The 14,080-nt window shown below is 35.5% G+C and overlaps 1 protein-coding gene across 3 annotated transcripts; it reads right to left on the bottom strand.

Annotated features, from left to right (window-relative positions):
- Positions 1-2,972: 2,972 nt before the first annotated feature.
- LOC149065458 (uncharacterized) lies at positions 2,973-13,584 on the bottom strand. Of its 3 annotated transcripts, none has more exons than XM_089253640.1 (5): positions 13,467-13,584; positions 13,236-13,290; positions 9,656-9,875; positions 9,120-9,447; positions 2,973-5,633 (listed from the first exon to the last, which is right to left on the bottom strand). In XM_089253640.1, exons 3-5 carry the CDS (start codon positions 9,742-9,744, stop codon positions 5,598-5,600), a joined length of 453 nt encoding a protein of 150 aa, XP_089109766.1. In that variant the 5' UTR covers positions 9,745-9,875; positions 13,236-13,290; positions 13,467-13,584; the 3' UTR covers positions 2,973-5,597. The 3 variants fall into 3 exon arrangements, with proteins under 3 accessions (XP_089109766.1, XP_089109767.1, XP_089109768.1); XM_089253641.1 differs by having other exon boundaries at positions 13,427-13,571; XM_089253642.1 differs by lacking the exons at positions 13,236-13,290; positions 13,467-13,584 and adding an exon at positions 11,458-11,587.
- Positions 13,585-14,080: the final 496 nt, after the last annotated feature.

Below are 14,080 nucleotides of genomic sequence, written 5' to 3'. Positions count from 1 at the left end.
CTACTATACCACACGCCAATTCCCGTCACATGCAAGCCCAACACTTCTAAGATTAAGAATGAAAGTGGCCGCGTCCAAAAGGCCCGCAAACAAGAACGAAAGTGGTTACCCAGACCCTTCAAATTAAAATTCTGTGATCGAAAGGTGCAAACAATCGGGAAAACCTCTGCCGCTACAAATTATTGGTTACCACGTGGCTTTGTTTCTTTAAATTTAAACGAATATGCCTTAAAATCGTTTCAAGAAACTCTACGCGAATAAAAAAAATGTTTTGAGCAACTGAGATAGCACACACCTCCATAATGCCCACTTGACTAGATCGACAAGTTTTAAGAGAACATTCACTTCTTAGCTTGAATTCCAAAGCCCCACGGATGCAAAATATTATTTCGGTTCCTGTGGGGTTTCGTATTATCGAGTTTTTCAAGATATGTTCGTGAAAAAGTAAAAGGTGATCAACTGACCAATCGCAAAACAATAGTGTATGTCAAGCCACTCATGTACGTAAATACAACCTGAGACTCCGGAAAACTTGACTTTTGATCCAGTTTTATCAATTCTCCTGGTGATGCCAACCACTAGTGTTGGGAAAACGTTGAGATCTAACTCAAACGGACGACGGTCTTCGAACCCGAACAAACAATTTTCATTAAAAGGCGACTGTTGGTTATACCAATTTTTACTTATTTTCTTTATATTTACATGACTAGCTGTTACCCGCGGCTTCGCTCGCGTGGATTTTGTAATCTGAAAATTACTTTGCGATGATTCCCCCATATAATATTTTAACGCCTCGTGATCTTCTTGGGGTGGGGGATCCCTTGAGGAGGTTGAATTTTCAGAAATCTCATCTTAGGGATATCTACATTATAAAATATAATAATGATCAAATTTCGTATTTACAGCTTCAGCGGTTTCGGCTCGGCATGATTATAACATTTAGAACCCCTTTAGGGGTGGAATTTCGAAAAGTGAGTCTTTGCACCATGAAATGGAGCTACTTACCAAATTTTATATTTGTAGCTTCATTGATTTCGGCTCGGCGTGATTTCTCTATGCAACCTTTGAACCCTCTTATGACCGCCGAAGGTGTTGAATTTCGAAAAACCCCTTCTTAGTGTGTTTACGTCATGGAAATAAAACTATTGCGCAAATTTCATATTTAAACTTTGCGGTATCCCTGCCCGATGTCAAGACACTTTGGTGGCACCGTAATGTACCGTGAGATACTGTTTGAGGAAAATCACAGCTCTATAAATAATTTCAATATACAGTCGATTCTCGTTATAACGACTCCCTCGTTCAGTTGAAGAAAGACGTTATATCGTGTGGGCATTATATCGTTAGGAAAACGTATGTGGATCGTTATATGAAAACATTTGGTACTCCTACCTGTCGCCGTAATGGAATGGTCCCTATAACGTGGGTTCATTATAACGAGCGTTGACTGCAATTTTATTCTCAGATATCTCGTGGCAACCGATTGATCTCCGGCACAATAGGGTGTCACGGCATGCCCTTTGGTAATCATTGTCTCAGAAGAAAAGAGGGAGGAAAAAACGTAACTTTATATCTAAAGCTGTAAAACGTATATATTTAGAGTTTTCTCTGATAAAATCATTAATAATATCGACAGTTATCGAAAAATTGGGGGGGGGGGGGGCATATCTCATGAATGAAAATAGAATGAATGAGGAAAATAAACGAATTTCCATAATGAAAATTTTCATAGAAAATATGAAATATCGCCAATATTGTCGCCAGAACAATTACCAATACAGTTTTCCTGAAATTGTCAAATTTAGCTGACCGGCATTAAGAAAATAGCCAATGAATGGGAATCAAAGGGACAAAATTCAATATTCAATTCAAGCTTTTCTGCAGCCAAATCACGACCAAATCTGCATTGAATACGAGTTCATTTCATAAAAAAGAATTTTATATATATAGTTTTCAAATTATCTGTATCCACAATTTCAGTGAAGTCGATAAATGTTAATGTCGTTGAAAAAAAAACGGGTCATTTTTTATACACAAATTCGGGTACGAAAAAATTTCATTACAATAAACCAATTGGTTAAGATATCACGGTCGTTGTCTATTACCTTAATTTTGGGCACCCCAGTGTATGTTAAATGCTTTTTTTAAGTTGTCATCACGTTTACACTTGAGCTGAAATAAAAGGCAACAAAGAATTATACTGTACTATAAATTGCATTGTTCCTGAATACATTCGTGTACAAAATTAAGAGAATTTGCACATTGTGTCTATTTGAGGCATCATGCTGGAGAACCGATACCCCTAAATGTGTTTGACAGAGGGTCCCCGACTGCTAGGAGGTATAGAGAGGAGATCTTAGAGCCCTACGTTCGACTTTTCAGGGGTGCAGTTGGCCCTCGGTTCCTGTTCATGGACGACAACGCTCGTCCACATCGAACTCATCTAGTCAACGATTATCTGGAAAGTGCAGATATTCGGCGTATGGATGGGCCATCCAGATCTCCTGACCTAAACCCTATAGAACATGTCTGGGACGCTCTTGGGAGGGCAATTGCATCTCGCCATCCCCCTCCGAGAACCATCCCGGAGCTGAAAACTACATTGCTGCAGGAGTGGGACCGATTGCCTTAGGGACACCTCAACTGCCTCGTGTCCAATATGCCGTCGCGCTGTGCGGCTTGTCTGACTGTGAGAGGGGACCATACCCCATATTATACTCATTTTCAGTTCGATCTCGACGTGGATTTTGGACATTCCTGCAATGATGAGCTTTACTGACAATCACGGGTGTGCGTACTACGACTTTTGTATGGTATATCTCTTTTCTGTCATAACTGTGTATTCGCATCACACTTCATTAAAATCTGTCCATTAGTTTTTCAGAAATTAGACATAATGTGCTAATTCTCTTAATTTTTCACACGAGTGTATTTATAATATAGGAACATTTTCTTAAATAATGACCGATACATCTTTATAAAAAAATTAATTTATTTACAGACTAAAAAATTTGAACTATTATTTTCAGGTTTATCACCAACAAATAATATTTCACATAAAAAATAAAAGGGGCGAGCCCACACTGCGATGCAATATGCATTATGTTTCTTAATTAACGATACTCGATAATAATTGGTGATACTCTAATTTACATATCAAATAATTTATAAAGACTCAGCTCAGAACATTCAGATCTTTCAAGGTAGTTTAAAACAAGACTGATTAAATAAAAAAGTGTTACAGATATTGAATAGCACTATTTATAATTCATTATTGAACTTCTGATGAATAATAAAATCCGTAAAATTAATTTTACCGTAAGAAATCATAAAAATATTGACACCGTTATTTAAAGGATTGAGTATTAACCCTCTAGCCACGGGCAACGCGAATATCATTCATGTATTATAAAGGGTGTCCTGTAAATGCTAATGCGGCATATATCTCATCAACTGTGCGTCGTAGAGAGAGGTATAATTTCATTTTAAAAACTACTCAAAAGGCATTCAAAAATTACCCTGCACCAGTTTTGAGAGTGAAAATACAGTGTTTCACAAAATAAAAAAAAATCTAAATTTTTCTATGGTTCTCCCTTGTCCAATTGGAAAGCAGTTGCCCTATATCTCCTGAGGCCAACAGGAAAAATTCCATGTTTCTAAGTGCAATATTTGTTGCTTCTTTCTCTGATTTATGCTGTCCTTTCCCAATTTTTCTCCGATTTTTGAATTCGAATATTTCAGTGAATATTGCGCTTACAAACTTGGAATTTTTTTTGTAGGCCTTAGGAGAGATAGAAAACAACTTTCTCTTATTGGAAGTTGGAGGACAGGGGGGACCGTATAAAAATTAACATTTTTTTATTTCGTTATATACTGTAGTTTCACTCTTAAAACTGGCGCAGAGTAATTTTTGAACGACTTTTGACCAGTTTTTAAATTGAAACCATACCTCTACGACGGGCAGTTGATGAGATGAAGGCCGCATTAGCATTTACAGGACATCCTGTATGAAATTCTCGGGGTAAAGCCGGATTTTCCTACCTGCACCGTGAAAACGCTGATTGGTTATATATACATAAAAAACGTGAATTTCAGGTTTTTAACCCATGAGCAATTTCACGCTGAACGCACCGTAGAAAACCTTTTCCTTGGAAAACCCGGCTTAAGCCATTATCGCGTTCTATATACGTGGCGGATAAAAAATACTCGCGATTTCGTACAGAAAAATTAAAAAAAAACAAACCCCGGAGGCGGAGGTTTAGCCATTTATTGTTACAGTCGACCCTCGGTATTCGCGGGGGTTACGTTCAGGGGGTTACCGCGAATACGGAAAATCCTCGAATAACCAAAACCGTAAACATTAGTTTTTTAGGCATTTATATCTGCTTTGTGTGGCAGAAGTAGAAGGGGGCGTCTAGTGATTCTCGACGATGTTTTCTGAAATAACAACATAATGCCTGTGTTAGCTGCTCTTCTTCATTTTGTTAATACAAATCTTTGTCGATGTTTCGAATTTTCCATAGCAAGTTTTTGCACTTTCAGAAACATTTTCAGAATCACTAGAAAAAGTTTTAGGAGGGGGATTTTAACACTTTAAGCGGCACTGTAGTAGATATCTTGCCTCCTGGAAAGTCTCTTATTTTAGCATTGACAAGCCCAGATATATTTTGTAAAATCGATTTATCAATGGAACACCCTATACTGTTTTAAGTCCTATACTGTTAACTATGCACTTACTGAAAATCGGAAGAAAGGATGCTTCATTAAAAAAAAGATATGAAATTCTATAGAGGATTCACTGATTTCTGCTGTACCGCTCTCTTGAAAGGTTAAAACGTTTATTTAACACGTACAACTTATATTTTGGTTCGATATACGAGAATTATCACTGCAACAGTGTTTCCTAAAAACTGGGAAAGAAATAGCGAATAATAAACCTCGAATATGAAATTCGCGAATACCCAGGGTCGACTGTATTCATTTACTGTTTGCTTGAGATTTGGTGCAATAGTTCCGAACTCAACATGGTCAAGAATTAATACGGGTTAAATGAAATATCGTTTCGTGATTTATGTTTAACATTAATTTAGATTTACTCAAAAAGTAAAGGATTGGCTATTGGATAACTGTTCCATCTCCTGTCCAAAAATTCGGATTTTTAGCGTTTGGAACAAGGACGAAGCGAGGGGGTGGGGGAGACTTGGAATGTGAGAAAATGTCTAAAAAGATGGCCAAATCTATAGTTCTATCACTTAGGTTCCCCCCCCCCCCGAAATACAAGTAGTCCCCGTCCGAAATAAATTTCTGGCTACGGGCCTTGGTTTGGAACTAAGTTCAAGCTCTAATTTCAACACTTCTAAGCATAAATACATATTTATATACATGGTAACAGATAAATATGTACATATTTTTTACTGCAAATGTTACGCATTTTTTCTAACTGGCAACGTTTTGGTCTTCTATGTAATCGCAGCAAATGCCTATCTCCCTCAGGAGGTACTCGTACTAAGCAGTGTAATATTTTTTAACATCTTTATAATACAAATTTGTATCACATCTTCTTTCCTTTGTAGATCTTAAAACAATCTTGACCAATGTCACGTTCCTTCGTATGGCGGAGGAGGTTCGGTTCCCTGGAAAATATAAAATACTCGTTAGTGTAGTATGTTTCTAAGGTGTTTGTAATCAATTATAATATTTGGATCCACGACAGTTCAGCGCGAGACAATTCAGCGCAGGCAATGCAGCGCCGCGACCATTCACCGCAGTGATTTGTGTTTTGTAAATAAAAATTCCTTTCCCATTTTTTCCAGACTGGCATACTTATTGATACATTACTGATCTGTTAGATAGCGAGTTACTACTAAGCGTCGTAAAAGAGCTATGGACACTGAAAAAATAATTTTTGAAATAGTTTAAAATTACACGAATCGCATCAGATGAATTTCTACGAGTAAAACTTTAAGTAAAATGTAAAATAATTTTCAGCTGCAAGCGTTTCAACTACTTTTTATGACATGATAATACATTTCTCATGACGACGACATATTTGTGTCAAAAATAAAAAAAAAATTCTAACCACACCTTATTTTCAAAATCATTTCAAAGCATTTTGAAAGTATGCCAGTCCTAAGTCTGGGAAAAGTGGGAAGGGAATTTTATTTACAAAACACAATCACTGAATTGTCGCTGCGCTGAATTATCGCGGCCTTGAATTGTCTGTGCTGAACTGTCGTGACACTATAACATTTCAATTAACAGAAAATATTTTCAATCAGTTACCATGAGAGATCAAAAGAAGTTACGATGAATATGAAAAAGTATCATCCTTGAATAATATTTATAATACGTATTTTAAAAGCCTAGAAAAATGCAAGTTCACTTAGTCTGTAGAATTATATACTTTTATTATTTAAAAATTGCTTTTTATGTTATATAATCTCGATTTGAACTAAAAGTAAAGATGTAAAAGTCTCATATTAATTATGGTACGTGGGTTACGTAGTTTAGACGTTGTCCTCTATTCTTATTGCAATTACCCGATTACCGGTTTAGGCTCATTGGCACTTCCATTCACATGATTACAACCGAGTACGATAACCAACAAGAAATAATCACTATATCAATTACGAACGCTCTATATTGCCACCTGTCTCATCGGATACCTATAGCGGCTATTAGAATGATGTGCCGCCTCCGTCTAGATCCGGAAACATTGCTTGTGTGTTGCACACCTATGTTCCTTATTCTTCGACTACAGGAAGAAAGTTGTTCCTTCTGCCCGGATTCCCAAGCTATTAACCCCTCAAGCTCGGAGATTTAAGTGGAATATCGCCGGTTTTCGCAGATGTTTAGTAAAAAAACTATAACTTTTAAATTAATCATTGAATTAATTTGAAATTTTTTATGTTTATAAAATAAGGTCTTGTCTATAGTATTTATATATACAGGGTGTTTCAAAAAGAATCATCTGATTTAAAAAAATCATAACTATTCAGCTTTTAATCCGTTTTGATCGAATAATGTATAGGTAGAAAGAGGGAAAGCTCGAATTTCACGCAGTTGCCGACAGGTAGCGTTAACGCTCTTCCTTCGGCCGCCACTTCAGTGTTTGTCAAGATGGCGACTGCACAACAGAAATCGCTTGTGTTCTATGCTTCGCGGAGTGTGAGTCCGTAACAACTGTTCATCGTGCTTTTCGGCGACAATACCTTGGTGTTGAACTTCCTACAGCTCAGAGCATTAGGCGATGGTATAAACAATTCCGAGACATGATTTTTCTGTGTAAAGGGAAATCCCCTGGCCGTCCCCGCATGTCAGACGAAAATGCGGAGCGCATCCGACAGAGTTTCGCACGTAGTCCACAGAAATCCACTTGCAGAGTATGCAAACATGCTCGTAAAAGTTTGGGACGAATTTGACACTACCGTATAGACATATGCCGTGCATCCCAAGGTGGACATATTGAGCACCTTTAATTTGGTTTGTCAAAAAACTTTAAGATTAGCCATGTAATATAAAATTTATCTTAAGTGTCTATGTGTGTGTTCAATATTTTTCTTAATATAAGCATTTGAAATCGGGTGATTATTTTTGAAACGCCGTGTATATAGTAACATTTTTATTACTTAAAAATTTATATGATATTTTCTTTGGTAAATTTTTTTTTCACCTCTGCTGCCAAAAATCGGATTTATAACACATCCTCCTGGATGTAACGAAGATTTATTAACTTAATTATGCAGGGTATTTTAGCTCAAAGAGACTTAAACACGCTCTTTACAATAATATCTCGCATCCTCACGTGTTAAGCAGCAAACGTTCATCACTCAAAATAAAATATGATAAATGAAAATAATATAATTGTTATACGATTGTAAAAAGCCACATTATTCTCCTCTTTCGAACTTTACCGAACATGCGGAGATCGTGAAATAATATCATTGATTAAAAAATTAAGATATACAGTTGGCCGCCGCGACGTACTGGGTCCGTCGCTCGACGTTTAGTGGCTAACGCCCTTTTCCATATTTTATTTGAATGCAAATTTTTTGCCGAGCAAAGGAATGGATTCCTAAAATACTTTGTTAACTGTTGAACACAGACACAGAAACAACTGTTCTTTCATTTCTAACTGTCCCACGTCTGAAGTCTGTAATCGTCTTTTTAAGGTATACGACTACATTTCTCGTCACGTTTCTTTCAAATGGTACTGGAGTGAACTTTAATAACATTTTTTGATAGAAAGTGTCCCAAAATGATGACTACCTATGTCATTGTTATATATATGTAATATTTTAAGTAAAATTCATGTGATATTCCAAATACGATTGCAAAAAATTCTATGAATGGAATATTTTGTTATTTCCACAGTACATTCAGCTAGTAATATGGTGCAGGTTATGAACTAAAATCTAAAATATTTTATGATATGCTCATAAAATTACACTCAAATCTGTTGATGTACGTGTGAATTTTCGGAAATTTCATTCTACATTTCGTCTATAAAACACTGTAATTAGACAAGTATATGAATAGACCTTAGATTTTGGTTCATACCTTCGACAATATACAGCAAAATATAATATTAAAATTTCGTAATGATACAATGAATAGATTTTTAGAAATTGGGTTTCAAACTTAAGTAAAATGTCAAAAATAGCATTCTTCGTTAAGCGCGTTTTTATTCACGGATTACTTGTATGTAAAAACGCAACACTAAAGTGAACGTAACTTCGGTTCTAAGCATCATATAAACAAAATAAGGTCTGTTTTGGAATCACAAAGAATAGGACTTTCATAAAAAATAAATAAAAATCGATATTTTCCCTCCAAAATGACATTTTAAACGTAGTCGGATACCTTAAATACACAAAATCCATTGCAAAAATTATACATTTTATTGATCTTATCGATTAAATAGGCTGTTGGTCTATCTAGCCAGTTTGGATAGAATAATTTACGTATTATATTTACAGTTCTTGTTCCCACATAAAATTATCAATATACTATTTGGGTCTGATATTGGTATGTCATCTCTTGTAGGACACAATGTGTCACACAATAAAGATTGATTGAAAAGCTTTGATTAAAAGATTCCTGGATTTATTTTAACTTACGTCTAAAACAATCATCTCAGGTTGATTGCTCGAAGGGTTTGTTTGTTTCTTTTGTTTTTGTCCTCCACTAGGTCTTTTACTACGAGTCATTCGGAAACTTCTTTCGTCCACCATCAATTCACTTCCTCTAGTTATTTCAATAGATGGGTCATTATAGTGATTGCTTGTGAGACGTTCGGTACATTCGGCATCATTGGCGCAGTTCTGCGAGCTACCGGGAGGTAGGATGATAGCGAATCCTGGCAAGTGAGAAGCTCTCCGGTTCCAGTTCATTGTCAATCGATTGTTAGCCAGAACACAGCGTCGATCTTCTAATATTAAGCGCCAACTGAAAAAGAATACAAAAGAAAACAAATATTTTTGAAATGTCCAAAAGATTTTGAAAAACTCCATTCCTCATGAAGCCGCCGTATACATCACGTTAGTCTTACTTGTGTAATGATAGAAATAAATTGTTCTATCATTTATAAATCCCTCTAAATTCTGTAGTTATTTGAAATTATATATATATATATAATGATACATTAAATACTTACAGCCGGTATATTGCAAGAGCAATCGCCGTAAGTACAGTGAAGCTAACCACCACAATCACAATGATTACTGTTTCGAAGGCGACGGACATCGAGCTTCTTCGTCCTATATTTTTCAATTTGATGTTTCGAACATATCAGTCTGACCATCACCGGAAGATGGAGGGTTTGCACTTTATGATCTTCAAAACTGGTCACATCATCCAAATGGAATCAAACACACCTTAAAATAGTATATGTGACTTGTGTGAGAAAATTTAAGTTATCATACCAGCTAGTATCGAAATCAAACGATAAAATAAATGATTTCAAACGTGATAGTACACGTCAAGATAAACAATATTGGTTATGCAATCTGGGGTCATATTCCATTTATTCAGTCAGAAAAATAGTACTGCAGCATACGTGCACTCGGATACTGCAGAGAGCATCTTGATGTTGAGAGGCCTCGGGTGAGTTTGCATAGCAATTCGCATCAATTGTGTCAGAATCGTAGGACATTGCTCGGAGAGCCCATGGTGATGTTTTGATTCACTGTTTACGAGAGAGTACGATAATTATTCGTTCACCGGTGTTACTGTACTTGTACACCCTCAGACTCGGACGTCACTCTGAGCAGCTACTTTGACTCCTGGAGAATTACTTTTTAAATTTCTTTTTTCTTTTTTTCTTGTTAAAGTATCGACCGGCGTTTGTTACTGCCTATCTTCTACTAGGGCAGTAGTCTCTTCAATCTTTCATGAATTGCAAGCTTTAAACTTCGCGCGTGGGTGCTCGCACACGGTGAAAGTGGTTCCATTCACGCATAATCCCAAAATTTACCATTAATGAATATGATGATATATACTTGGATTAGTATAACATGAATTATTGAATGAGTAGTTCAATTCAGGTGTTGACTAATAACTCGCAAGTACGAAATCATGTATCAACCATCAGACATTCTTCGGGCGGTGCTCGCGAGCAATAGATTTGAAAATATTTGTTCTAAGGAGTGGGAGCGAAAATATTTGTACATAATGTGACTTGGGTTGTCCCTGGTTTATCGATAATGATTCGTATATACTGGGATACAATTCGTTGTATTACTGGGATTGGATTATCTTAACGTATACTATCATCCCTTTTATTTCATAGAATTGTGGACCATAACATTCAGACTACATTCAGACTGTCTTTAAGACAGTCTAGAATACCATTGCGAATACCATAAAATAGAAGCAAAAACGATAAATTTTCTTGAGAATCTAGAAATATTGTCACAGGTGGATAAGCAATGAAAGCAACGTGGTCTTCGCGTGCTTGAGATAGCCAGTGAGACAAAAAATCACCGTAAGTAACCAACCATACTACACAATCGGTTACGCTAGATTTATCTTTGATATTATTGTTCGGCTAAACTGGAAAATTATAGTCCATTTCAAGCACTTTGGATATCATAACAGTTGAATAATATTATAATGTAGTAAGTGAAGTGAAACGAATTTACTTAGAATCTATACATCATGGTATATTGAGCTCGTCTCTCATTATCGGAGTATTCACCAGCGAATGATTCAACAATGGAATGCAAATGTTTCAAAGGTAAGCAAACTATAATCATACAAATCTCCCTTCCTACACAATATACAGGAAATACCTAAGGAGTTTATTGCTTAATTTCCAAAGCTACAGTTCCTGTCAATACAGAGTTAATGGAATTGGTGTTGTCCATAGATCATATCAATAAATCATCTCCCTGGTTACCGATCAATACTGTATTATATAAGTGGCTAATCTATATTATATCGTCAATGCAATCTTACTTATTGTCTCCTAGTAAACAGCATCATTCAACTATGGTACTAAAGTGCTTATAATCTCTCGTTATTTGAACATAATCCGTTTCGGAACATGGCATTTCACAGTTTGTGAAGTTGAGAAGTTATGTGTGTTCAATCATTTCACATGCCTTAATTGAATAAGAATTGCTAACATCTTATAAAATGAAATCTTATAAAAAGAAAATTATCTTAAAAAAAGAAACACCCAATACTTCCTAATCATCTTACATCCTATAAATCGTGTACAAAGAATCGAAGACACGGCTAATAGTTCAATCGCAAATAAGTAAAAACGTACATTTTAAACGTGGGATTAACAAATGACAAAATACTGATAATTAGATTAAAATTTGTAACTGTTAAACGTGGTGTGATATTAACAACAAAAGCGGATGAAACGCCAGCGACTGCGGCCGAATTCTTCAGTGGATAGAATTGATCTTTTATCATAATCGTAAGATAAAGAAAGGTGTACGATGTCCTGTATAATGAACAAGACCCCGCAACCAGGAGGAGCAGTCGGGTCTGGTGCCCGGGCGCCGAAACCAAAGGGAGCACAAATTTCACCCTTTAGCCTCTCTTTCATTATTACGGGGGGGGGGGTGCCAAAATGCGTGCTTGAACTAGCTGACCGAGCATCTAGTTGCGGCCCTGATAATGAATAAGATAATTTACAGCGGCCTAATTATTGAAACTATTGAAAATCTTCCATTGATAATTAATTTTTTGAACGTTCAACGAATATAAAGTTATTCAGTGGTACACCTCTAGTTATAAAATTGATTCGTTTCTGTGAGAGTTACTTGAATCATGAAAACTCTCACATCGAAGCAAACATTACAAATTTTAAAACTTTAAAAACACTTAATTTAAAACAATATTATTGTGTATATATTGTGTTATATTGTGTATATATTGTGTTATATTGTGTATATATTGTGTTATATTGTGTATATATTGTGTTATATTGTGTATATATTGTTTGTAATTTGTGTTAATTGCATTTTTAATTGGGTTGCTGTATTTTTGAATCATATGACATCCATATTTTTATGGGCATCTTTTTATCAGCCACCTCGTTGGGCATTTTGCCTGTTGTGGCGTTGTATTTGTATTTGTATTTGTATTTGTAATATAAAATATTTGCATAAAAATGAATTAGCATGAAACAGCAGCCTACAGCGTATTCCTTGCAAAATAAAAGTAATTTGTTACGAAGACAAATACAGTACAAATTGCTCAATGAAATCACTGAGCTTCCATGTGACAAACGAGTATATTCGAGTCCGTAAGTCAAATTTTAGATAATATTTTTGCTTGTAGCATTTATTATCCGCAGTTGAGATACCAATAACTTATAGTACTACTGAATAAATAATATAAAATACCTATTTTTTAAACAAATCTCCTATTAGACAATCATTTTCAGTATCATAAACAATGAATTTTAGCTCGATAATGCATCTATTTAATTAAATAAAACAAATCCCGTGTAACAAATATTTCCAGTTTTATAAACAATAAATTTAAACTCGATAATATATAATATTCAATTTGATAAAATTCATTGCCGCGTTTAAAAGATACGTACTACTAAAAGATTTAAATTACAAAATTAACTTATAACAAACAAAGCGTTAAAAGCATCAAAGAATAAAAGCGTTATTTACAAAAAATAAGGATACATTACAGTCATTCAACGTTAACAAATAGCATACAACGAAACGCTTACAAAGCAAACAAATAACGAAATTGCTTACCTCAATAATAACTCAAGCTTGGACAAAACAACTATCTTGTATGCTTTTTTGGCACCTGCAAAACAAAAAGACACTCTTCAACTACGCAGCAATGTTGTTTCAATGACAGTAAATAAATTTCTACGTAATAACACGAAGAAAAAACTAATTTTTTCTCTCTCTCTTTTTCATCTAAAGAATTGAAGATTCACCTGTAGAAGCGTTTTTTTATATGTATGTATAAACACTCACTTTTCTGTTGCCATCTGAATGAAAGTAATAAAAAAGAAAAGAAGCTATAGAAAGCTTAAAAAAAGCCTCTCGATCATTGCAGCGGCAACGGCAGACTGACTGAATATGTGGGATAGGTTGTCGGTCAACTCAACTTACCCGAGGCGAAACCTGTAGCGTCCTTGAATGAGTCACTATTGCGTAATGGCTGAACCGACTTTTAGGGTTTAAAACAGAGGGAGACACTGCCTATTGTGTGTGTGAGTGTGAGGCGTGATGTTCGTTCTTCCAGCTGGCTTTGCTTTTGCTACATTTGGAACTTAACAATTTTACGGACGTTGATTACATTGTTGTGACGACGCTACAGGTATCCGTCCGTCTAATGAAATATCCTTGAATTATTAATTACAGTCAGTGGCGGTCTGAGGGTGTGCAAATGCACAGGGCGCCAAATAATAGGAGGCACCGCAACAAGTTGAAAAAGTTAGATATGCATTACTAGAAAATAATTTTCACGGTATTTAAAAAAAAAACTACCGTACAAAATGTGCATGAAAATATGACCGAGATGGAAAAAAATTGAAAGTTCGAGTATATCCAGTTGGTTTTTCAGGAAAAGAATCTATGTGAGCAGT

This window comes from Pholcus phalangioides, unplaced genomic scaffold (genome assembly GCF_987345545.1).
Source record: "Pholcus phalangioides strain wild (caught in Gottingen) unplaced genomic scaffold, Ppha-v1.0 ptg000039l_1, whole genome shotgun sequence".
Taxonomy (NCBI): domain Eukaryota; kingdom Metazoa; phylum Arthropoda; class Arachnida; order Araneae; family Pholcidae; genus Pholcus; species Pholcus phalangioides.
This window is presented reverse-complemented; position numbering and strand designations above follow the sequence as displayed.